This window comes from Carcharhinus amblyrhynchos, chromosome 25 (genome assembly GCF_965287045.1).
Source record: "Carcharhinus amblyrhynchos chromosome 25, sCarAmb.v2.hapA, whole genome shotgun sequence".
Taxonomy (NCBI): Eukaryota; Metazoa; Chordata; class Chondrichthyes; order Carcharhiniformes; family Carcharhinidae; genus Carcharhinus; species Carcharhinus amblyrhynchos.
Window position 1 is genome coordinate 38460404 of NC_137348.1, and position 26857 is coordinate 38487260.

The 26857-nt window shown below is 44.7% G+C and overlaps 1 protein-coding gene across 2 annotated transcripts in view; it reads right to left on the minus strand.

The window, feature by feature from the left end:
- abca2 (ATP-binding cassette, sub-family A (ABC1), member 2) overlaps positions 1–26857 on the minus strand; it is a 508234-nt gene that overhangs the window by 172529 nt on the left and 308848 nt on the right. For both annotated transcript variants that reach the window (XM_080212375.1, XM_080212373.1), the window contains exon 10: positions 25433–25592. In XM_080212375.1, coding sequence (XP_080068501.1) covers positions 25433–25592 — 160 coding nt within the window. The remainder of the gene's footprint in view (positions 1–25432; positions 25593–26857) is intronic.

The following is a 26857-nucleotide window of genomic DNA, read 5'->3' on the forward strand; positions in this document are numbered from 1 at the left end:
GATGCCGGCGTTGGACTGGGGTAACCACAGTAAGAAGTCTCACAACGGCGGGTTAAAGTCCAACAGATTTATTTGGTAGCAAACGTCACTAGCTTTCGGGGCTTTTCCCCTTTGTTAGGTGAGTAGGGAGTTCTGTGGGGTTTGTGATCAGAACTTCCCACCCGCCTGGCGAAGGGGAAAAGCTAGTGGCATTTGCCACCAAGTAAACCTGTTGGACTGTAACCTGATGTTGTGAGACTTCTTACTGGAAATATATCACCATCCCTTCACTCTCACCAGATCATTATCCTGGAACTCCCTCCCTAACAGCATAGTGGGTGTACCTATACCACATGAACCGCAATAGTTCAAAAAGGCAGCTCATGTTCTCAAAGGCAATTAGGCATGGGCAATAAATGCTGGCCTAGCCAGCGATGCCCACGTTCCATAAATAAATAAGAAGTAAGAAATTACACTGAGGTATTCCCACATACCTGATTACACACAGCAAGTCTTCCCACTCAAGCAAGCAAACAACAAACGTAAAACAGTTGCAGTCAAAAACAATTTACTTGTCTCAACATAAGCAAGGCCAGAGATTGTGACATCCCAGCGCAGACAGAACAATTTCCAGCAGTTTCGCCTGTCAGTTTCACTACTCACCATTAAGAGCATGGTTTCAAATCTATATGCTGTGTACACTTCTCAGTCTAACAGTGAGATTGGCCGGAACCTTCCGTAAGGCATCCATGGTTTGTGGGATTGACAACAAAGCCATCTTGCTGTTCAGCGTACTCAACAGGCAATCACAAAGCACTTGCAAAGAGTTCACCAATTCTCATGATGGGGGACAGGCAAAAGATCAGTTTCCCCTTCCCCCTCCCCAAGATCATTGCCATAGGGAATGCAGAATAAGTTTCTCTGAGACTATTCTTATTAATTCGTGGGACTTGGGCATCGCTGGCCAGCCAGCATTTATTGCCCATCTCCAATTGCCTGAGGGCAGTTAAGAATCAATTGCTGTGTCTCCGGAGTCACATGTAGGCCAGACAAGGTAAGGACGGCAGATAATCTTCCCTAAAGGGACCATGTGGGCTTTTTCCCGACAATCAACAATGGTTTTGTGCTCATAATAGATTCTTAAATTCCAGATATTTTTATTGAATTCAAATGCCACCATTTGTCATGGTGGGGTTTGAACCCAGGTCCCCAGAACATTAGCTGAGTTTCCGGATTAATAATCTTGCGATAATACCACTAGGCCATTGCCCCCTCTACTTACAGAAGCATATGAGGGAGAAGGGACCAGAGGGTTATATTTGTCGAGTTGGATAAGGGTGTACATTGGAGGAAGCCCGTGGAACACAAGTGATTAGGCCAAACTCCATTTCACTGTCACATATCCTGTGACCTTTCGGTTGGCGGTGGCACCCAGCTCCCCAGATATTTCTGGGCAAGAATCAACTCTACTTCTCAGTTTAGCAAACTGTCTGCGTTTAACTATGAATACCCTCATAGTGCCATACAGTTGTACAGTGCAGAAAAAGGTCCTTCAACCGCTCGAATCAACAAAATCTAACGCTAAAGGAGCGCTAATCCCATCTTCCTGCACTTGTCCCATAAATTTGAATGCTGTGATGTTTCAAGTGCTCATCCAAGTATTTTTTAAAGGTTGTAAGATTCCCGGCCTCCACTACCTCCCCAGGCACTGCATTCAAGACTCCCCACCACCTTCTGAGTGAAAGGGGTGGTGGCATGGTAGCACATTAGTTCGCACTGCTGCCTCACTGTGCCAGGGACCCAGGTTCAATTCCAGCCTCGGGTCACTGTCTATGTGGAGTTTGCACATTCTCGCTGTGTCTGCAAGGGTTTCCTCTGGGTGCTCCTGTTTCCTCCCACAGTCCAAAGATGTGTGGGTTAGGTTGATTAGGGTCAACTTAGCATGGCCAATGTCAGAGGGATTAGCAGGGCAAGTACGCGGTGTTACAGGAAGAGGGCCCTGTTGGGATTGTGGTCAGTACAGACTCAATGGGCCAAATGGCCTCCTTCTGCACTTGTAGGGATTCTATGAAAAAGTTTATTCTCAAATCTCCTCTGAATCCCCTGTCCATTAGCCTCCCCATGCTATACTCCATCATGATTGACCTCTCAACCAAGGGGAACAGGTGCTATACATTCACCCTGCCCATACCTCTCAATTGGAAGCATTACACAAAATTAGGACAGAATATATATATATATATCTTGAAAATGGAGACCAAGTTATATTTTCATGCCTTGATCCCATTTAGCTCCTGCTGCCTAATGCCACTTGAACTGAAAATTCACACAGTCTCAACGTCTCCTGTGGCCTCATCACAGGGGACCGACTAACCTTGGCAAAGATTAAAGTAAGAAGTCTCACAGCGCCAGGTTAAAGTCTAACAGGTTTATGTGTCAGCATTAGCTTTTGAAGTCTCGAGCTCCTCCATCAGCTGAGTGAGGACTTGTGTTCGCAAACAGGGCATATAAGTTCACAAACTCAATTTACAAGATAATGGTTGGAATGCGAGTCTTTACAGGTAATCAAGTCTTAAGGGTACAGACAATGTGAGTGGAGAGAGCGCCAAGCACAGGATAAAGAGATGTGTATTGTCTCCAGCCAGGAGTTAGTGAGATTGTGCAAACCCAGGCCAGTTGTGGGGGTTACAGATAGTGTGACATGAACCCAAGATCCCGGGTTGAGGCCGTCCTCATGTGTGCGGAACTTGGCTATCAGCTTCTGCTCAGAGATTCTGCACTGCCATGTTGATGCTGGAGACAATACTGTGCTTGGCCCTCTCTCCACTCACATTGTCTGTACCTTTAAGACTTGATTACCTGTAAAGACTCGCATTCCAACCATCACCTTGTAAGACACCAGTTTGTGTCTTTATATGCCCTGCTTGTGAACACAACTCCTCACTCACCTGATGGAGGAGTTTGAGACTCCAGAAGCTAGTGCTGCCAGGTAAACATGTTGGACTTTAACCAGATTTGGAAAGACTTCATGTTCTGTTTAGAAATCCTACAGTACAGAAAGAGGCCATTCAGCCCATCCCACCCAGGCCCTAAGCCCATATCCATACATATTTTACCCACTAATCCTCTAACCTAGAGATCTATGGTCAACTTAGCATGGCCACCAACCTAACCCGCACATTTTTGCAGTGTTGTGAGACTACTTACTGTGCTTACTCCAGTCCAACGCCTGCATCTCCACATCAAAAACTGAAGTTCCAATGACAGATAAAACTGACTTGGACAAACCCACACCTCCAATTATCACTTCCTGTCTTTGATATCATGTGACACTCCTCTGCAAATCTTTAGTAAATTTTGCTACGCTCAATCATTTGATCCAAAATTTTCTTCTGTGGTACACTTTCCTTCGAAAGTAAAAGGTTGCAAGGAAAGGGAAATGGGAGACAATATCCAAGTTCTAATTAAGTTAAAGTTTATTTATTAGTGTCACAAGTAGGCTTACATTAACACTGCAATGAAGTTACTATGAAAATCCCCTAATCACAACACTCCAGCACCTGCTCAGGTATACTGAGGGAGAATTTAGCATGGCCAATACACTTAACCAGCATATCTTTTGGACTGTGGGAGGGAAGTGGAGCAACACGAGCAAACCCATGCAGACATGGGGAGAACGTGCAGACTCCGCACAGACTGTGATCCAAGCCAGGAATTGAACCCGGGTCCCTGGTGCTGTGAGGCAGCAGTGCTAACCACTGTGCCACCATGCCGCCTTCACTGTTCAACGGGCGCTCACAGCAGCTATCTTATCTCTCTGAGTCCTGATGCCTTTTGGAATGATTCCGTGCATGGATTCTTCCCTTAATTTTACTCAAGATGAAACTCATTCAAAAGTCCTAATGCGATTAAATTCTGCTAAATAAAGAAAAAAGTGAAGCTTTCCTGCCCAGTTTGTGACTCAGGAGAGGACGTTGGAAGCTGTTGCACACTCGCAGTTTTGCCTTTAGGAATCCAATGTGAAAATCTGGGGCAGGCAGTGACGCAGTGACATTTTCTACTGGACTAGTAGTCCGGACACCCAGGGTCGTGCTTTGGGGACTAGGATACAAATCCCACCGCAGCAGAGAGTGAAACTCAAATCCAATTTAAAAAGTCTGGGGTTAAAAGTCTACTGATGACTATGAAGCCATTGTTGATTGTCATTAAAAGAAAACCATCTAGTTCACTGATGTCCTTCAGGGAAGGAAATCTGCCGCCCTTACCTGGTCTGCCCTACATGAGACTCCAGAGCCACAGCAATGTGGTTGACTCTTAAATGCACTCTGAAATGCCCCTCGTTGGTCAGAGCATTGAGTATAAAAATTGGCAGGTCACGTTGTAGCTGTACAGAACCTTAGTTAGGTCTCATTTAGAATATTGTGTATAAATCTGGTCGCCAGTCTACCAGAAGAACGTGGATGCTTTGGAGAGGGCACAGAAGAGGTTTACCAGGATGTTGTCTGGTCTGGGGGATATTAGCTGTGAGTTAGATAAACTCAGTTTACAACAGCAGTTGAGGGGTGGCCTGATGGAGGTTCACAAGATTATAAGTGGCATGGATAGAGTGAATAGTCAAGAGCTCTTTCCTAGGGTAGTGAAGTCAAGTACTAGGGGATATAGGTTTAAGGTGCGTGGGAAGAAGTTTAGAGGAGATGTGCGAGGCAATTTTGTTTTTTTACAGAGGGTGGTGAATGTCTGGAACGCGCTGCATGGGGAGGTGGTGGGACCAGGTACTTTAGCGACATTTAAGGGACATCTAGACCGATACATGAATAGGTTGGGAATGGAAGGACAGGACTCTACGTGCGTACAGTTTTAGTTTAGGCAGGCATCATGATCGGCACAGGTTTGGAGGCCAAAGGGCCTGTTCCGATGCTGTACTGTTCTTTGTTTGAAATGGCCTAACAAGCCATTTGGTTCAGGGGCAATCAGGGATGGGCAATAAATGCCAGTCCAAACAGTGACGGCCACATTCCATTAATGAATAAAAGAACCAAGGGCTACTTTCCATAACCATGCGACATTTAGAAACTAAGAGTAATATCCCCCTTACAACAGGTGACATTGCAGAAATTCACTGAAATGAAGGAAGAGTTTTTTTTGCAAAGAAACTGAGTTTGCCTTTTATTACAGAGCCCAGATGAATAATTCTCTCTGCTACTTGAAATATAATAGTATTTGCATACTGCCAGCAGCTAAATTAAATATTTATAACTTCTATTTAAAACAGTTGCTGCAGCAAAATTGCGAGACCGAGCACTCTATTCGCTAATATCAAGACTTAATAAGCTCCGACCGAACACACCTCGCTATATCTCTACTTACTTTAACAAACTCCCAGACCTCGACTCCATGCATACCAGCCAGTGGAAATCATTTCAATTTAGCAAAACAAGACAAGGCTTAGGGAACATGGGAGTGCTGGATTCTGTCTGCAACCAGGAGTATAAGTCTGGTGAATTTATTGGAAAAAAAACAAATGGCCTTGGATCCAAGTGTCTTTTTCCAAATCGTGTATCTCACCAAAGAGTGTTTATTTTGCTCCTTATTGTGCTTCCCTAAGATCTAACCTTAGGCAGATATTAATCCATTTCCCATAATTAGCATTTTTGGAAAATGGGCCCCTCATGTTGCATTCTGTGCTTCCTGTTCCTTCTCCACAAGTTGCAGAGTATTGTCTGGCCATTATCAGCATCCCTTCTTGACAGTGGGATCCAAAAATGGAGGGCAGTGAGAGGCAGTAGGAGAAGGAAGGAAGGAGAAGGAAGGAGGAAAGAGGAGAGGGAAGGAGGGAGGGGAAGGAGGGAATGGAGGGGAAGGAGGGAAGGGGAAGGAGGGAAGAGGAGGGGAGGGAGGGGAGGGGAGGGGAAGGAGGGGAGGGGAGGAGGAGGCGGCGATTGGGGAGGAGAAGGAGGAGAGAGGGGAGGGGAGGAAAAGGAGGGGAGGGGAGGAAAAGGAGGGAGGGGAGGGGAGGAAAAGGAGGGAGGGGAGGGGAGGGGAGGAAAAGGAGGGAGGGGAGGGGAGGAAAAGGAGGGAGGGGAGGGGAGGAAAAGGGGCGAGAGATAGAGAAGGAAGGAAGGAGAGGAGGGAGAGAAGGAAGGAGAGGAGGGAGAGAAGGAAGGAGAGGAGGGAGAGAAGGAAGGAGAGGAGGGAGAGAAGGAAGGAGAGGAGGGAGAGAAGGAAGGAGAGGAGGGAGAGAAGGAAGGAGAGGAGGGAGAGAAGGAAGGAGAGGAGGGAGAGAAGGAAGGAGAGGAGGGAGAGAAGGAAGGAGAGGAGGGAGAGAAGGAGGGAGAGGAGGGAGAGAAGGAAGGAGAGGAGGGAGAGAAGGAAGGAGAGGAGGGAGAGAAGGAAGGAGAGGAGGGAGAGAAGGAAGGAGAGGAGGGAGAGAAGGAAGGAGAGGAGGGAGAGAAGGAAGGAGAGGAGGGAGAGAAGGAAGGAGAGGAGGGAGAGAAGGAAGGAGAGGAGGGAGAGAAGGAAGGAGAGGAGGGAGAGAAGGAAGGAGAGGAGGGAGAGAAGGAAGGAGAGAAGGGAGAGAAGGAAGGAGAGGAGGGAGAGAAGGAAGGAAGGGGAGGAAAGGAGAGAGGGAGAGAAAGAGGAAGGCATGGTGACAGTGGTTAGCACTGCTGCCTCACAGCTCCAGGAACCTGGGTTTGATTACCAGCTTGGTTCACTGTCTGTGCAGAGTTTGTACATTTTCCCTGTGTCTCCACAGGTTTCCTCCCACAGTCCAAAGATGTGTGGGTTAGGTTGGTTGGCCATGCTAAATTGCCTCTTAATGTTAGGGGGATTAGCAGGGTAAATGCATCGTGTTATGGGGATAGGGCCTGGGCAGGATTGTGATTGGTGCAGACTTGATGGGCCAAATGGCCCCCTTCTGCATTGTCGGATTCTAAGATTCTACGAAGGGAGGAAGGAAGTACTTACATTCGTAAAATGCCTTTCATGAACTCAGTATTGCAACAAATTGCTTTACAACCAATTAAGTATTTTTGAAACGTAGACACTGTTGTAAAATTGGAAACACGGCAGCCAAACTTGCACACGTGTTCTCACAACAGTAAGGTAATAATAACCAGATAGATTAGATTTGAGGTGTTAGTTGAAGGAGACGTTGTAGCCAGGACACTGGGGAGAACTCTGCTGTGATTCTTCGAAAAGCTCCCACGGGATATTCTACATCCTGGGAGCTCACAACTCGGGAGGGCGGTGCTTTCTCAGTATGACACTGAAATATCAGCCTTGTCATTCTGCATCAGGGATGAGAGTGCCACTAATGAGGCAATTACAGTATGACAAATTCACATCGGGGAGCCCCGTTTATAAATATGGTCATAGGAATTTATGAGTGTATAAAACCGAGGACAGAAGGCAAAATTTTAAAATGGGGACTCAACTGTATATGTGTGTCCTGACCTAACTACCCCCAAACTCAGATTCCACTTCACCTGAAGCCAGTGTGGATCACCGCTCCACGCACAGAAGGCTACAGAATGTCGGAGCGTTCAAGCATCCCTGCTATAAAGGTATTTTGTTTCTTAGCTACAATTCAAGAATGCAGATCTTGTTGGTGCAACATACGTGCTGTTTCAAACACACGGAGGAATTTTCCCATCAGGGATTGTAGTGGAGGGGGGGTGGGAGGGCTGGGGCAGACCATACAATAGTCCATTGACCTCGGGTGGGATTTTCCGGTTTTGGGCTGAGTGCGGCCGGAAAATCCCACTCACGGTCAGCTTTGTGGACATCCTCCTGATGTGGATTTAACTTCCTTCGTGTGTTATAACCATGATGTGGAGATGCCGGCGTTGGACTGGGGCGGACACAGTAAGAAGTCTCACAACACCAGGTTAAAGTCCAATAAAATTATTTGGAATCACGAGCTTTCGGAACGCTGCTCCTTCCTCAGGTGAGTGCTCACCATGGAGTTCCAATTGTGTGATCAAATGGCTAATGGCCTGAGCAATTGGGCCCAAAGTAAAATTAGACCCTTTAAATTAACATGCAGCTAAACAGCTTCTGCAAGTAAGTGACTCAACTGAAGGAGCTGTGCTCCGAAAGCTTGTGGTTCCAAATAAACCTGCTGGATCTTAACCTGGTGTTGAGAGACTTCTTATTGTGCATTATATTTAGCAGCTTGTTTAATGCGCTAGTGCCAACTTTTTGTTTTTCAAATGTAACAGTTAATTCATTTAACATAAATTATGCAAAGCACATTAAAATCATGCAAATAGGGGCCAAGCACAGGCTCTGATCATAACACGGATGAAACTGAACTCCCCACAAACCAATAAAGGGCAGACGGTTACTTCTAATGTATTAGTATGACCGTGAAGATTGAGCAACGTGGGAGTCCGCAAAACCTTACACTGTGGCCCATAGCTTTGGGGAGATTCAACAGAAATGAAAACAAGGATGAGAATTTTAAAAATCGACGTCACGGGTAACTGGACAAAATAGGGAGGGAGTGATGAAGGAAGGGAGGAAAAGAGGGACGAAGAGGAATGAGGACGGAGGGAAGGAAACGGAAGACTGAACTAGTCTGCCTGCCTGCCTACAGGGCCTTTCAAATCACCAAGATGTCCCAAAATACTTTGCAGCAAACAAAGTGCTTCTGCTTCAATAGTGAATACCTTGGAAAAGGCTAATAATGCATTTCCGTTTGGCATCGTAGATATTGCACGCTGTGAGGCTGACAAAACCCAGCTTCTATTGTAGCAAAGAACAGGAGATTTGTAGACAGGTCAAACCACAGCAGTGACAAAGCAGCCAGAATCCACTGATCTCAATGAGATCAATCAGTGCATAACTTCAGCATCAATGAGAAGAGAACTCCCACAGAACTGGGAGATGTCAGTACCGTTGTCAGCATGCAAAAATTATGAAAAAGCTATTCCACCCAAGTGTGGATTTTCCACAAAACTCCATGTGGATAAAGAAGTTGCAACAGCATTGTTAGTTACTGACGTGTTCACAATACAGAGCGACAAGGGATATGAAGCAAAGGCTGGGCTAAATACAATTAGAAAAGGGCCATTCAATATTACCCATCACCAATGAATTCTATCAGGGTATAATTAATTCCATCTCATCGCTTGTCCAATCCAACACCCATAGCCACCAAGACTGTGGCAGAGACCTGTCTGCCTCCCTGTGACCAACCCAACTGTGTGACTAAAAGGGCCTGAGTAATTAGACCCAAAGTAAAATTCAACACTTTAGATTAATATGCAGTTAAACAGCTTCTGAAAACAGGAAAGCCTGATAGAACTCCAACAGGGCAAGTTTACCACAGGTCAAAGGCCAACAGGGACTAAAGCAGAGCTGTCTCGGGTATTGAACAATGTGCTTGACCTTAACAAAGGGGGAGTTGTTGTGTCCTGCAACCAGAATCCAGGCCTCTTATATATTGAGTAGAGGTGCTCAAATTTAACAATGAAAGAGTTCAGTAAGAAGTCTCACAACAACACGTTAAAGCCCAACAGGTTTATTTGGAATCACAAGCTTTCAGAGCACCGCAGCTTGATCACTCATCTAATGAAGGGGCAGGGCTCTGAAAGCTTGTGATTCCAAATTTAACAGTGAAAAAGTTAATACGGCCCAAAAGCCATCAAGTAGTAGTCCGTCGGAAGAACAGAAAAAGGCATTATGTTTGTGTATTCCCTGGTTTCAGCTAGACTCCCTGCTATTAGCCACATCTTGAAAGGAGACATGTACAACTAGGATGACCTGGCCTAACCCCATTGGGAGCTGTGACCCCTGCACTGTCACCACATTGGCTGAAGAGCAGAGAACAGAAGGACTCAAAGTGGGGATAAAAGTGGCCATCTTAAGACAAACCCCCATGAAGACTCGACCAGCCAACTGCAACCTGTGACGAAGGAAGAGGATGTGTGCAAAATCCACCTTTGCACCAAGAAAACCCGAGTTCATCTGTCGACGTGAGCTCGGTGAATTGAATACAGCAGCCTGAACGGGTAGTATATGTTTCTCAGGCAGTTGACCTAGTTTGGGGAAAAGTTAATTTATTGTGTAAGAATTGTGGTTTAACTTACAAGTGTTTTTATTAAAGCTAATTTCAAATCACGGTTCTTTGTCTGTCTCATAAAGGAAAAGCACCTGGGTAAACATGTTTTGTGTGATAAACTGTATTTAACTACTCACTCTACTTGTTTAATTAAAGTGAAACCTCTGAACATCCTCCTCACCACTTGCATTCCTGCCTAATTTTGTGTCGTCAGCAAACCTGAACATATTACATTGATTCCCGCATCCAAATCATTGATGTATATTGTGAATAGCAGGGCTCCAAGTGCTGACCCATGCAATAACCCAATAGTCACTGCCTGTCACTCCAAAAAAGACTTATTTATTCCAACTCTCCACTTCCTGTCTGCTAACCAATATATATTACCCCAAATCCCATGCACTTTCACTTTACACACTAACCTCTTGTGTGGGACTTGATGAAAGGCTTTCTGAAACTCCAAGTACATCACATCCACTGATTCCCACTTATCTATCCTGCCAGTCATGCCCTCAAACAACTCCAGTAGGTTTGTCAAACATAATTTCCCCATCATAAATCTACGTGACTTTATCCAACTGTATGGACATTTTCTAAATGTCCAATTATTGCATCCTTTATAACTGACTCGAGCACTTTCCCAACTACTGATGCTAGCCTAACCAGTCTCTAATGCCCTGTTTTATCCCTCTCTCCTTTTTTAAACAGTGGGGTTACATTTATTGGAATGTTCCAGAATCTACAAAATTCTGGAAGATGACAATGGACATATCCATTATTCCATAACCACCTCCTTTATTTTTTATTTGTTTGTGTCACAAGTAAGGCTTACATGAACACCGCAATGAAGTTATTGTGAAAATCCCCTATTCGCCACACTCCGGTGCCTTTTCGGGTACACTGAGGGAGAATTTAGCATGGCCAATTCATCTAAACAGCATATCTCTCGGACTGTGGGAGGAAACCAGAGCACCCGGAGGAAACCCACGCTCTGACACTCACATTGTCTGCACCTTTAAGACTTGATTACTTGTAAAAACTTGCGTTCCAACCATTATTTTGTAAATTGAGTTTGTGTCTTTACGTGCCCTGTTTGTGAATAGAACTCCCACTCACCTGACGAAGGGGCAGCGCTCCAAAAGCTAGTGGCTTCTGCTACCAAATAAATCTGTTGGACTTTAACCTGGTGTTGTGAGGCTTCTTAGTGTGTTTACCCCAGTCTAACACCAGCATCTCCACATCAAGGGAGAATACACAGCTCCCTCTGCTTTCTCAACATTATGAATTTTGATTTAAGCGTTCTAGCATTTGCAATTGCTCTCGATATTAAACGCCATCTACACCATCCCTTTCCTCTTAACATCCTGTATTCCTACAAGTCATTAATTTTACTGACAAGACATTTGACTTTCAATAACCTTGCCTGGATCGTTTCAAAAGAAAATGTGCAGCGGGACCCCAATCATAGGCTGCATATCACAAGTCATCCAATTAACATTAACAGAATTGATTGCAACCTTTTTGTTCCCTATTAACTGCAGAACATACAATTTCAGGGTAAGTCTATCATGGGGTAGTTACATCATTAATGCATCCAGTGAGTTAAACTGTGTGGCATCAAATACAGCCCTAGCTACCAGTTTTGTAACATCCTCAAACAACCTACACGCATTTCCCAAATGGTACCAGTTTCACATAAACAGACAAGTTCAAAGAAATGCTTTCGCTCTGAATTTCACTTGAAATGTCCGCCTGCAGAAAATTCACTTTGGCAAAATACATCTCTCAGCAATTCTTAGGATTTGCCATTAGAGAGCAACTGGCAGCGAGCTGGTCTCGAGTCATCCTGGAGATTTGAGCACAGAGGTCTAGGTTGATACTTCAGTGCTAGTGCTGAAGTGGAGCTGCGGTGCAAAAATTGCTGTATTCCAGATGAGATTTTCAACTGTGGCTCCATCGCTAGTGAAAGCCACCTATCCCAGCTATATACCCCAAGTCACAACTATTTCAAAAGAAGTACAATATTTACCTCCATAAGGGCGATAACAGAAGATACATGCTGTGCTGATACATGGATTTGGGCCGGTGTCTGTGGGAGTTTGCACATTCTCCCCGTGCTTGCGTGGGTTTTCTCCGGGTGCTCCGGTTTCCTCCCACACCCCAAAAACGTGCTCTTAGGCTGATTGGTGTTAACAAATTGTCCCTAAATTAGGCGTCCCTCAATCTGGTTATAATTCCTTTATTGTGGAGTCCAATAGGCATAGACAATGGGTAGAAGAGGTCAGTCACAATGTTAAAATGGCAGCAGGGGCTTGTTGGGCCGAAGGGCCTGTTTCCTGTGCTGTGTTGTTCTCATGGACTCAAAACGTTAACTGTTTCTCTCTCCACAGATGCTGTCGGATTGACTACATTTTTCCAGCATTTTCATTTTTTATTTGTATTTTGCTTTCATAATATATATCCGCACCAACCACCATCATGAAAAGCAAGATTATCAGGTCATAATCATGTTGGCCTTTATAGGACTTGCTGTCTGCAAATTGGCTATCACATTTTCTACATTAGAACAGTGACTATATTTAAATACTTAAGTGGCTGTAAAGAAGCATAGAGACTAGAAGCAGGAACAGGCCATTCAGCCCTTCGAGCCTGCTCCGCCATTCATTTTGATCATGGCTGATCAACTCATTCAACACCTTGATCCTGTCTTCCCCACATATCCCTTCATCCCTTTAGCTCCAAGAGTTGTACTTAATTTCTTCTTGAAATCACACAACGTTTTGGCCTCAACTACATTCTGTGGTAGTGAATTCCACGCATTCGCCACTCTCTGGGTGAAGAAATTTCTTCTCACCTCAGTCCTAAAAGGTTTATCCCTTATCCTCAAGCTATGACACCTAGTTCTGGATTCCCCCACCATTGGGAACATTCTTTCTGAATCCACCCTGTCTAATCCTGTTAGAATTTTAGAAGCACTCTGGAATTGAGATTGTGGGAGGCACAATCTGAACGTATATTCTTTTCTGTCATTAAATTTATCACTAGACATTTCTCTTTGGGTTAATAGTTACTGTGTGGAAATGCCGGCATTGGACTGGGGTAAACACAGTAAGGAGTCCCACAACACCAGGTTAAAGTCCCTTCACCTCTGTCCAGGATGGGCCATTTCCTAGAAGTGAACTGCAAGTTTCAACCCAGTGAGTACTCTGATAATAGAAAAAAAATCAGCCAACAGCAACACGCATCTTTGCGCACTAAAATAATGCTGATTTTGCTTCTCTCACTACCGCTGCTGCCACCCCTGCTGGGTTTTCCCAGCATTTTCTGATTTTGGGACTCATTTTGCCAAACTTGCATCTTATGCTTTTATCTTTAAAATGAATAAACAGGAAGTACTTGTTAATCTTTTAGTCGTATCGGACCATCTTCAAAACTTCCTGTCACGTTTTAAACTCCTTAGTCTTCCAGGAGGAGTCGATGGCCGAGTGATTATCTCTAGATTATTAATTCAGAAACTCAGCTAACGTTCTGGGACCCGAGTTCGAATCCCACCACAGCAGACGGTGGAATCTGAATTCAGTAAAGAAAAATATCTGGAATTAAGAATCTACTGGTGACTGTGTATCCATTGGTGATTGTCAGAAAAATCCATCTCGTTCATCAATGTCCTTTATAAATCATTGGCCTTTATAAATCCATCATCAAAGAAGAAATAGCAAGACAGGCGCACTACAGATTCGTGAAGGGGAAGTCGTGTTATTGAATTTATTGGATTTTTATGAAGATGTGACAAGTGCGGTAGACAGAGGGGAACTGGTGGATGTGGTGTTTCTAGATTTTCAGAAGGCGTTCGAAAAGGTGCCTCACAAAAGGTTGCTGCAGAAGGTTAGGGTGCACGGAGTTGGCGGTAAGGTGTTAGCGTAGATTGAGGATTGGCTATCTAACAGGAAGCAGAGAGTTGGAATCTATTGGTGCTTTTCTGGTTGGCCGTTGGTGACTAGTGGAATGCTGCAGGGATCAGTGCTGGGGCCGCAACTGTTTACCATATACATAGATGATCTGGAGGAAGGGGCTGAGTGTTGGGTAACAAAATTTGCTGATGACTCAAAGATGAGTGGAAAAGCAAATTGCGTGGAGGGCGCAGAAAGTCTGCAAAGAGATCTGGATAGGCTGAGTGAGTGGGCGAGGACCTGGCAGATGGAGTATAACGTTAGCAAATGTGAGGTTATCCAGTTTGGTAGAAATAATAGTACGAGGAATTATTATTTAAAGGGTGAAAAGCTGCAGCATGTTACAGTGCAGAGGGACCTGGGGGTCCTTGTGCACGAATTGCAAAAACCCAGTCTGCAGGTGCAGCAGGTGATCAAGAAGGCGAATGGAATGTTGGCATTTATAGCGAGGGGGATAGAATATAAAAGTAGGGAGGTCTTGCTGCAACTGTACAGGGCACTGGTGAGGCCACAACTGGAGTACTGTGTGCACTTTTGGTCACCGCATTTGCAAAAGGATATATTGGCCTTGGAGGGAGTACAGAGAAAGTTCACCAGGCTGATATCGGAGTTGAGGGGGTTAGCCTATGAAGAGAGATTAAATAGACTGGGCCTGTACTCGTTGGAGTTTAGAAGGCTGAGGGGGGATCTTATAGAGACTTACAAGATAATGAAGGGGCTAGACAGGGTAGAGGTAGAGAGATTCTTCCCACTTAGAAAGGATAGCAGGACTAGAGGGCACAGCCTCAAAATAAGGTGGGAGCAGTTTAGAACGGAGTTGAGGAGGAACTTCTTCACTCAATGGGTGGTGAATCTCTGGAATTCTCTGCCTGTTGAAGTGGTGGAGGCTACCTCGTTGAATATATTTAAGTCATGGGTAGATAGATTTCTGATAGACAAGGGAATTAAGGATTATGGGGAGAAAGCGGGAAAGAGGAACTGATCCACTTCAGATCAGCCATGATCTCATTGAATGGCGGGGGCAGGCTCGAAGGGCTAGATGGCGTACTCCTGCTCCTATTTCTTATAAATCAAAGTATTGAGGATAACAGTTGGAATGTTGTGGTGAGACATCGGTGAGGCCAAATTTAGAGTATTGTGTGCAGTTTTGGTCACCTAACTACAGGAAGGATATTAATAAGGTTGAAAGAGTGCAGAGAAGGTTTACAAGGATGTTGCCGGGACTTGAGAAACTGAGTTACAGAGAAAAGTTGAATAAGTTACGACTTTATTGCCTGGAGTGTAGAAGGATGAGGGGAGATTTGATAGAGGTGTATAAGATTTTGATGGGTATAGATAGAGTGAATGCAAGCAGGCTTTTTCCACTGAGGCTAGGGGAGAAAAAAAACTAGAGGACATGGGTTAAGGGTGAAGGGGGAAAAGTTTAAAGGGAATATTGAGGGGGGGGCTTCTTCACGCAGAGAGTGGTGGGAATATGGAATGAGCTGCCAGATGAAGTGGTAAATGCGGAGTCACTTTCATCATTTAAGAAAAACTTGGACAGATACATGAATGAGAGGGGTATGGAGGGATATGGTCCAGGTGCAGGTCAGTGGGATTAGGCTGAAAAATGGTTCGGCGCAGCCAGGAAGGGCCAAAAGGCCTATTTCCGTGCTGTAACGTTTTACGGTTCTATGGTTCCATGTCCTTTAGGGAAGCAAAATCTGCAGGTCCTTACCTGGTCTTTCCTGGCCTACATGCAATGTGGTTGACTCTCAACTGGTTGGATAGCCCAGTGACGGGGGGTTGGATAAGTGCAAGCTGTATAATGACACTCACTTGTATTGTGATATTGTAGTTCACGCTAAATAGGGCTGCAGAGTTTTAAGAGAAAGTTATTGCTTGAAGTATGAGGAGAGGCCTCTCCTTTCACTCACTTCAAAATGGTGCTAATCTTGTCATGTGATCCTACATAGTGCAATGCAAAACAATGCCAAAACGAATGTCCCAACACTAAATGCATGTAATGGCCCCACTGTATCTTGACATTATAGCAGAACAAAGCTGAACAAGTTGACTTAAAATGGAGACTTATTGCGTAGAACTGATCCTGAGCTAAGAGGGTGCTATTCTGGTTGGCGTTTGGTGACTAGTGGAGTGCCGCAGGGATCGGTGCTGGGGCCTCAACCATTTATATATTTGACCTGGAGGAGGGGGCTGAGCGTAGGGTGACAAAATTTGCTGATGACACAAAGATGAGTGGAAAAGCAAATTGCGTGGAGGGTGTGGAAAGTCTGCAGAGAGATCTGGATAGGCTGAGCGAATGGGCGAGGACCTGGCAGGTGGAGTATAACGTTAGCAAGAATGAGGTTATCCACTTTGGCAGAAATAGTAGTAGGAGGGGTTATTATTTTAAAGGCGAAAAGCTGCTGCATGCTACGGTGCAGACAGACCTGGGGGTCTTTGTGCACGAATCGCAAAAACCCAGTCTGCAGGTACAGCAGGTGATCAGGAAGGCGAATGGAATGCTGGCCTTTATAGCGAGGGAGATAGAATATAAAAGTAGGGAGGTCTTGCTGCAACTGTACAGGGCACTGGTGAGGCCGCAGCTGGAGTACTGTGTGCAGTTTTGGTCGCCGCACTTGCGCAAGGATATTTTGGCCTTGGAGGAAGTGCAGAGGAGGTTCACTAGGCTGATACCAGAGATGAGGGAGTTGGACTATGAAGAGAGGCTAAATAGACTAGGTCTGTTCTCGTTGGAGTTTAGAAGGATGAGGGGGGATCTTGTAGAGGCGTACAAGATAACGAAGGGGATGGATAGGGTAGAGGTAGAGAGATTCTTCCCGCTTAGAAAGGATAGCAGGACTAGAGGGCACAGCCTCAAGATAAGGGGGGGCCAGTTTAGATCAGAGTTGAGGAGGAACTTCTTCACTCAAAGGGTGACGAATCTCTGGAATTCTCTGCCTGTTGAAGTGGTGGGGGGTACCTTGCTAAATATATTTAAGTCACGGGTAGATAGATTTTTGATAGACAGGGGAATTAAGGGTTATGGGGAGAAAGCGGGAAAGTGGAACTGATCCACTTCAGATCAGCCATGATCTTATTGAATGGCGGGGCAGGCTTGAAGGGCTAGATGGCCTACTCCTGCTCCTATTTCTTATGTTCTTAAAAGTTGGGGGAAAGGAAGAAACCAAGACAAGGGCAGAGCAAGAAAGGGCAAGACTAGAATAGAGAATCATAGAATCATACAGCGCAGAAGAGGCTTTTCAGCCCATTGAGTCTGTACCAACATGGAAGAAACACCTGACTTCCCATCTCATCCCATTTACCAGCACTTGGCCCACAGCCTTGAATGTTATGCCATGCCAAGTGCTCAATTAGGCTCTTTTGAAAGGATGTGAGGCAACCCGCCTCTACCAGCCCAGGCAGCGTATTCCAGACCATCACCACCCTCTGGGCAAAAAAGTTTTCCTTCACATACCCTCTAAACCTCTCGCCCCTCACCTTGAACTATAACTTAAAGGAACTGGCATTGTCAGCCATGGGTTAACTTAATTAACTCCATCTTCTGTTAAGTTGTCTGTATGTTTGTGTCTCTCTCTCGTGTTTTCTTTATGAGGAACAAAGGAACCTTGGCATGTTTGTCCATAGATCTCTGAAGATAGAAGGGCGTGTTAGTAGGATGATGGAAAAGACGTATGGGACACATGCCTTTACCAATCATCTTTATCAGTCCCCTCATGACTGACCCTTCAACTAAGGGAACAGCTGCTGTCCATATCTCTCATCATCTTGTAGACCTCAATAAGGTTGCCCCTCAATCTTCTCTGCTCCAACAAAAAACCCCAAGCCTACCCAATCTCTCTTCATGACTTAAATGTTCCAACCCAGGCAGCATCGTGGTAAATCATCTCTGCACCCCCTCCAGTGCAACTACATCCTTCTTATAATGTGGTGATCAGATTGCACACAATCTCGCTGTGGCCTCATCGATGTTCTACACAACTCCAACATGATTTCCCTGCTTTTGTAATCTATGCCTCGAGTGATAAAGGCAAGTTTCCCATTTTCCTTTTTCATCACCCTACTAACATGGCCTTCCACCTTCAGGGATCTACGAACAAACACGCCAAGATCCCTTTGTTCCACATAAAAGGAAGGGAGAGAGACACAAACACACAGACAACAGAAGAAGATGGAGTTCATTCAGTTAACCCATGGCTGACGCTACCAGTTCTTGAGTTATGCATCCCTGCGTCGTGCTGTGGTTTATTTATGAACAATTCACCAGCTCGCAACATGTACCCTTTCTTGGAACCTTAATGAAGCCAGTCTCAATGCTTGCAGAAATGCTTGGTTAACCTTCCCCCTAATCTCACCCACTTCACACGCAGCACACACAGCATTCTAAAAATCTCCCTTATGTCAAGTGCATCCATTTACACCGACAGGTTGGGGAAATAATAGCTGAGAGGCTTTGTGCTTCCAGTATTCAGTCCAAGTGTTTGCTTGCCATTAGCTGCTCTTTGTAAACAGCTCATAGCTGGTGATTCAAGTACTCTCAGCCCCTGAACAGCTCAATGTAATTACTGACTCCCCTTTCTGCGTATATGAACTGCCTGGTCTCAACGCTACTTAGAGGTTGAGAGTAGCTCCTTCTCTCCCTCTGCTGCCAATCAAAATCACTGGCAAATGTAAAATATGAAAGGCTTTATTTTGTTGTTTGTATCATCAAAACTTATCCCTCAGGAAACCAACTATAATGGTTTCACCATTTCGCAAAGTAACACTGGATAATGCACAATGATTGCACTGCTGCCTCACAGCGCCAGCGACCCAGGTTCGATTCTGGCCTTGGGTCACTGTCTGTGTGGAGTTTGCATGTTCTCACTGTGCCTGCATGGGTTTCCTCCGAGTGCTCCAGTTTCCTCGCACAGTCCAAAGAAATGGAGGTTAGGTGGATTGGCCACGCTAAATTGTCAAAGATTGTACGTTAGGTGGATTGACCATGCTAAATTGCCAAAGATTGTACGTTACGTGGATTGACCATGCTAAATGCACAGGATTATATGGATAGGGTGGGTGGAGAGCTTGGGCGGGATGTTCTTTTGGAGAGTCAGTGAAGATTCAATGGGCCAATTGGCCTTGTGCTGCACTGTTGGGATTCTATGGTTCTAACTGAAATTTAGGGAGTAGCCTGTAATGTTCCCTTTGTTGGATGGTATGAGTAAAATTCAAAAAGCTGATACAAATCAGTGAAAATGTGTTGTGGGAATGTAAGTGTGTTACATGGATTCTAACTCATGAACAGATTACTCCAGGTTTTGATGATATTCTATACCTATCTCTTGCCAAATCCAGATTATTTTAATGAATCTGGCACCCCTGTATTAATGATGTAGGGATGCCGGCGTTGGACTGGGATAAACACAGTAAGAAGTCTCACAACACCAGGTTAGAGTCCAACCAGTTTATTTGATAGTAAACCCACAAGCTTTCGGAAACGGCGTTGCTTCGTCAGGCGCATGGAAGGTTCTGATCAGAGAAGGGCGTATAAAGTCACACACAGTTTACAGAATACTGATTAGAATGCAAGTCTTTACAGCTAACCTGCTATTCAAGTCTTAAAGATGCAGACAATGTGAGTGGAGATAGCATTAGCATAGGTTAAAGAGATGTGTATTGTCTCCAGACAGGACAGTGAGTGAGATTTTACAAGCCCAGGCAAGTCATGGGGGTTACAAAGAGTGCGACATGAACCCAAGATCCTGGTTGAGGCCGTGCTCATGTGTGCAGAACTTGACTATCAGTCTCTGCTCAGAGACTCTGCGCTGTCGTGTGTCGTGAAGGCCGCCTTGGAGAACGCTGATCCATGCGGTCACACTAAAAAATTCTGAAATTAAATCCATTTCACGTTCTCCTGCATACTTAGGTAATTGCTTTGTAAAAGAGAGCCTTAACCTTGTTTAGTCTTTCTTAAGCATAACATAATGCTTCCACAGTGTAAATAAGAGATATTTGATGTTATCACTCATTGATCATTACAAAATATAATATGCCCAATATGATATTTTTATTTTGTGGTAATGGGTCTCTGTAACTCAACTTTGCCTGCAGTGCATGTTAGTCTTGCCCACTCACTTTTAAATCAATATCACAGCTGTCACCAGCTATGATTAGCAACTTACACTCAGCAGTCTCTGCTTATTTATAGAATTTTTTTTCTGCCTGATTTTGTTCATCAACTGCTTAAAATAAACTTTACATTAATCTCTCCCCCCTACCACTCCACCAATGCTTTCCCTCGTCTCGAATGAAATGTTGAGCACTGCAAACCATCCAACACAACACGAGTCATAGAATCATAGAAGGAGTATAGAAGGAGGTCATTCGGCCCATCAAGTCTGTACCAACTATAACCCCACCCAAACCTTATCCCCATAACCCAATACATTTACCCTGCTAATCCCCTTGACACAAATGGACAATTTAGCATGGCCAATCCTCTTACCTCGCACATCTTTGAGCTGTGGGAGGAAACTGGAGCACCATGAGGAAACCCACACAGATATGGGGAGAACATGCAAACTCCCCACAGACAGTCACCCAAACCAGGAATTGAAACTGGGTCCCTGTGCTAACCACTGGGCCACAGTGCTTTCCCTCTCCTTGAATGATATGTTGAGCATTGCAAGCGGACGAACCCAACATGAGCTCCTCTCCCTCTTTAGTGGGACCAGTGGAAAGGGTAAATAGGATGGTCACAAGGACTTCAAACTAACAATTTGGTGGGGGGGGAGCAGTTTAGAACTACAAGGAGTGCAATGGTTAGTGGGATCCAAAGCATCAGGTTAGTGTCTTGAGGAGAAGATGAAGGTTATTAAGATGAACAAGCAGGGCCAGGCTAATGGCATCAGAGGGTAATACAGGAGGTCAAAATGTGTGCAAGACGTAGTGCACAAAAAAATCCTGGAAGGGAAAAACAAACCAGGAGAACATATTTAAAAACACTGTACCTAAATGCACGTAGTATTTGGAATAATGAGTTGACGACACAAATAGACAAATGGGTATGATTTGGTGAGGATTACTCAGACGTGGTTACAGGAGGATCAGGACTGGATTTTGAACGTCCAAGGGGTACTCAGTATTCTGGCAGGATAGGCAAGGTGGCACAGGAAGTGCTTTATTGGTTAAAGGTGACATCAAGGCTGTATTCAAAAAAGTCATTGGCACTGAGGGCCAACATGTTGAATTGATCTGGGTAGAAATAAAAAAAGCAAAGGAAAAAACATCTTGTTGGAGTGATTTACAGGCCCCTGAGCAATACTTCCAAAAGTGTGGCATATTATAAACCGAGAAATAATAAGGGCTTGTGAGAAGGGCACATCGGTAATCATGGGTGATTTTAACATGCATATAGACTGGATTAATCAAATTGGCAAAGGTATCTTTGAGGGAGATTTCATCGAGTGTATGAGGGATTGTTTCTTAGAGCAATATGTTATGGAGCCAAATAGAGAGCAGGCTATTTTACATTTGTATTATATAACAAAGAAGTGTTGATAAATAGTCTTGTTGTTAAAGACCCTCTTGGAAAGAGCGATCACAGCATGCTAGAATTTCAGATTCAGATTGAGCAAGGACAACAGGACTAGAGGGCACAGCCCCAAGATAAGGGGGGGGGGGGGGGAGTTTAGAATGGAGTTGAGGAGGAACTTCTTCACTCAAAGGGTGGTGAATCTCTGGAATTCTCTGCCCGTTGAAGAGGTGGAGGCTACCTCGCTAAGTATATTTAAGACGTGGGTAGATAGGTTTTTGGTAGGCAAGGGGGTTAAGGGTTATGGGGAAAAAGCGGGAAAGTGGAACTGAGCCACTTCAGATCAGCCATGATCTTACTGAATGGGGGGGCAGGCTCGAGGGGCTAGATGGCTTACTCCTGCTCCTATTTCTTATGTTCTTGTGTTCTAAGAGAAGACAGAATGCCATATTAGAGGTTTAGCTTTGGGCAGAGGTAATTATATAGGCCTGAGGAAAGAGTAAACTGGACACAAATAATTGAGGGCAGGACAGGTGAGGAACAATGGCAGATGTTCAGGAAGATATTGAATACCTCTCAATTAAAGTATATTCCTGACAGGAAGAGGAATTGTAAAAGGAAGAAAAACATTTCATGGCTAGACAAGGAAGTCAAAAAGGACATAAAGGCAAAAATTAGGGTAGATCAAACTGCAAAAGCTGAAGGATTGGGGGAACTTTAAGGTTCAGCAAAAGGCTACTAAAAATAGAATCGAAAGAGTTAAGATGAACTACAAATGGAAATTAGCAGAAAACATAAACACAGATACCAAAAGCTTCTGCAACTTTACAATGAGGAAGAGAATAATGAAGATTTTCCAATAACTGCAGTTAATGCAGAGCAACTTGGTGCAATAGCCTTCACTAGGGACACGGTGTTGAATAAACCAATGGGATTAAACTTAAGTCTCCAGGAACTGATGAGCTGCACCCTAGGGTATTAAAAGAGGTGGCAGCAGAGATAGTGAATGCATTGGTTGTGATATCTCCAAATACCTTGGATTCTGGTAAGGTCCCAGTGGATTGGAAACATTTTAATATGACGCCCCTATTCAGAAAAGGAGAGAGCCAAAAAGTAGGAAACTATAGGCTGGTTAGCTTGACCTCCATGAATTCAGGTGGGTTTCATAGAATCCCAACAGTACAGAAGAGGCCATTCGGCCCATCAAGGGTGCACCGACTCTCCAACAGTGTGTCTGAGCCAGCCTCTCTTCCCTGCCCTATCCCCATAAGCCTGCACATTTCCCATGGCTAATTCCCCCTAACCTACACATCTGGGGATACGAAGGGATAATTTAGCATGGCCAGTCCACCTAATGAGCATTTATAATCTGCAATTAGTTTAGTACATGAACACAAAGGCTATTTGGTAGATGCACCGCTTAAGTGTGAAAGTTCAATTGCTCAACTTAAAGGGAAAGTAAGTATTCTTTTAGGTTGCTGGAATCAATCATTAAGGAGGAGGTGAATGAGCATTTGGAGAGACAAAACCCAATCCACCATTTTCAGCGCGGTTTTATGAAGGGAAAGTCATGCTTAACAAACCTGCTTGCGTTCTTAGAGAATGTAACCAGCAAGGTGGATAGTGGGAAGCCTATGGTATATCTAGACATCCAGATGGCATTTGACATGGTGCTGCATAAAAGACTGATTCAGACGGTGGGATTGCAGGGAATTGGGAGTAGAGCACTAGATTGGATTGAGGATTGGCTGACTGACAGAAAGCAGAGAATTGGGGTAAATGGGTCCTTCTCTGGCTGGTGAAATGTAACTGGTGGGGTGCCGCAGGGGTCAGTCCTTGATCCTCAGCTGTTTACAATCTATATAAATGATCTGCAAGCAGGGACAGAGTGTAACATAGCAAAACTTGCAGATGGCACTAAAATAGGTGGGAAAGTAGGCAGTGAAGGGGATATCAAAATTCCACAGACAGATATCGAAAGGCTAGAAAAACGGGCCAAAATTTGGCAGCTGGAGTTTCATGTGGACAATTGGGAGGTTATCCATTTTGGCAGAAAAATATAAAATTGTTACCTAAATGGAAAGCAGGTTCAAAATGCGTCCAGGCAGAGGGATCTGGGTGTCAGTGTTCATGAATTGCAGGAAGTCGCTATGCAGCTGCAGCATGTAATAAAAAAAGGCAAATGGGATGTTGCCATTTATTGCAAAAGGGCTGGAGTATAAAAGTAGAGAAGTGTTGTTGCAATTATGTAGGATGTTGGTGAGACCACATCTGGAGAACTGTGTCCAGTTTTGGTGTCCTTATTTGAGGAAGGATGTGGTGGCGTTGCAGGCAGTTCAGAGGAGGCTCACCAGACTGATCTCGTGGGTGAAGAGGTTGATATGCGAGGACAGATTAAACATTTTGGACTTGTAGGCCCTGGAGTTTAGAAGGATAACACAGGATCTGATCAGTGTGAATAAAATTTTTAAAGGGATTGATAAAGTAAATGTAGACCAAATGTTTCCTCTCATGGGGAAATCCAGAACAAGAAGTCACAGGTATAGATTGAGAGGCAGTAGACTTAAGACTGAGGAGGAGGAGGAACTACTTCCCGCAGACGGAGGTGAATTTGTGGAACTCGTTGCCCCAAAGTGCAGTGGAGTCTGAATCGTTGAATGGTTTCAAGAGGGAGTTAGATGGATTTCTAATTTTATAAAAAGGGGAAGAGGGAACAGGTGGCAGGTTGATTTGAGACCAAGGAGAGATCAGCCAGGAGCGGACTGAATGGTGGAGCAGGCTCGAAGGGCTAAATTTGCCTAATCCTGCTCCTAATTTCTATGTTTCTATGACCATGCAGAGTCAAGTAAAAAATCAAAAACAGTCTGAAGTTATCCAGTTTGGCCAGGATACTGACGAATTCAGCTGGGTTTCATGGAATCCCAACAGCGCAGAAGAGGCCATTCGGCCCATCAAGTGTGCACCAATTCTCCGACAGTGAGTCTGAGCCAGGCTCTCTTCCCTGCCCTATCTCCGTAAGCACGCACATTTCCCATGGTCAATCCCCCTAACCAACACATCTGGGGACACTAAGGGGCAATTTAGCATGGCCAATCCACCTGACGTGTATTTATAACCTGCAAGTAGTTTAGCACACGAACGCAAAGGTTATTCAGTAGATGCATTGCTTAAGTGTGAAAGTTCAATTGCTCAACTTAAAGAAAAAGTAAGTCTTCATTTGTATAGCACATTCCGTGAGCTCAGAATGTCCCTAAGCACTTTACAGATGATTTGGAAGATCAGTCATTGTTTAACTGTAGGAAACACAGCAACTATTTTAAATAAAAACACAGAATACTGGAGAACCTCAGCAGGTCTGACAGCATCTGTGCAGAGAGAATCGAGCCAATGTTTCGAGTCTGAGTGACCCTTCATCAGAGTTGATTTAACTGAAGAGCACGCTGCCACAACAACAACAGAATAATACTGTTGCTGGGGGATAAATCGTGACTGGGATCCCAAGGAGAACTCCCATGTTTTTATCTGGAATAGTGCCATTAACTATTTTATACATGAAGGGAACCGTACAAAGGATCCCACAGCTAAAGTGTAAATGTTTACACTCCATTGCACGCAATGACATCACAGAGTAAAACAACTGTTGGCAAGGCCATGCATGCGCAAACGCAGTTTACTTTAAACGGAAAGCAATGGAGAAAAGTGCAAGGATTAATTGAACTGACACGCTGTGTTGAGAGGTGCCTTTCCGTGCTCTAATAACCTATGGCTGCGGTGTTTTTCAAAATGTAATTATTTGTAAATGGCACTCCTGGAACACAGAGAACCAGCTGTGGCAAAGTACACAGTCTGAACTAACTGAGAACATGTGGGGGCTCGAGTTTCCCGACATTATAGTTGGTAGCTTCGCTGGGCTCTTACCTTTTCTATGACCTTGTCCACCTCTGTGCCGACTGGTGAGTAAAGGATTTTGGGATTGGTGGTCATGAGGTGCACCAGTAGTCCGAGGTTGCGTTGCTCCTTGCTGGTGAAGCCCAGTGAACTCATGTTGCCCTGTTTCAGGGCCTCAGGTTCTATAGTTCTGGACCAAAGAAGAGGGAAAAATAAGTACATTGTCGAATGCCTGTCACAAGAGGGTTAGCAGCAACACATAAGAACATAAGAAGTAGGAGCAGGAGTCAGCCATCTAGCCCTTCAAGCCTGCCCCGCCATTCAGTAAGATCATGGCTGATCTGAAGTGGCTCAGTTCCACTTTCCTGCTTTCTCCCCATAACCCTTAATTCCCCTGTCTATCAGAAACCTTTCTACCCATGACTTAAATATATTTAGCGAGGTAGCCTCCACCACTTCAACAGGCAGAGAATTCCAGAGATTCACCACCCTTTGAGTGAAGAAGTTCCTCCTCAACTCTGTTCTAAACTGCTCCCCCCTTTTCTTAAGGCTGTGTCCTCTAGTCCTGCTGTCCTTTCTAAGCGGGAAGAATCTCTCTACCTCTACCCTATCCATCCCCTTCGTTATCTTATACGTCTCTATAAGATCCCCCCTCATCCTTCTAAACTCCAACGAGTACAGACCTAGTCTATTTAGTCTCTCTTCATAGTCTAACCCCCTCATCTCCGCTATCAGCCTAGTGAACCTCCTCTGCACTCCCTCCAAGGCCAAAATATCCTTGCACAAGTGCGGCAACCAAAACTGCACACAGTACTCCAGCTGCGGCCTCACCAGTGCCCTGTACAGTTGCAGCAAGACCTCCCTGCTTTTATATTCTATCCCCCTCGCTATAAAGGCCAGCATCCCATTCACCTTCTTGATCACCTGCAGACTGGGTTTTTGCGACTCGTGCACAAGGACCCCCAGGTCCCTCTGCACTGTAGCATGCTGCAGCTTTTCGCCCTTTAAATAGTAATCCCTCCTACTATTATTCCTGCCAAAGTGGATAACCTCACACTTGCTAACATTGTACTCCATCTGCCAGGTCCTCGCCCACTCGTTCAGCCTATCTAGATCCCTCTGCAGACTTTCCACACCCTCCGCACAATTTGCTTTTCCATTCATCTTTGTGTCATCAGCAAATTTCGACACCCTACACTCAGCCCCCTCCTCCATATCATCTATATAAATGGTAAATAGCTGAGGCCCCAGCACCGATCCCTGCGGCACTCCACTAGTCACCAATTGCAAATAACACATTGCAAATAACAATAATTAAAATGAACTCTGGAGTATCTATTCTAGTAATGAGTTCTGGGAAGAACACTGATTAAAAATTCAGATTTGTGTTAGAGCCATTGGTTGGAGACAAAATTAAAAACTGATAATGTGGATATGTTCTTATTTCAGATTCCC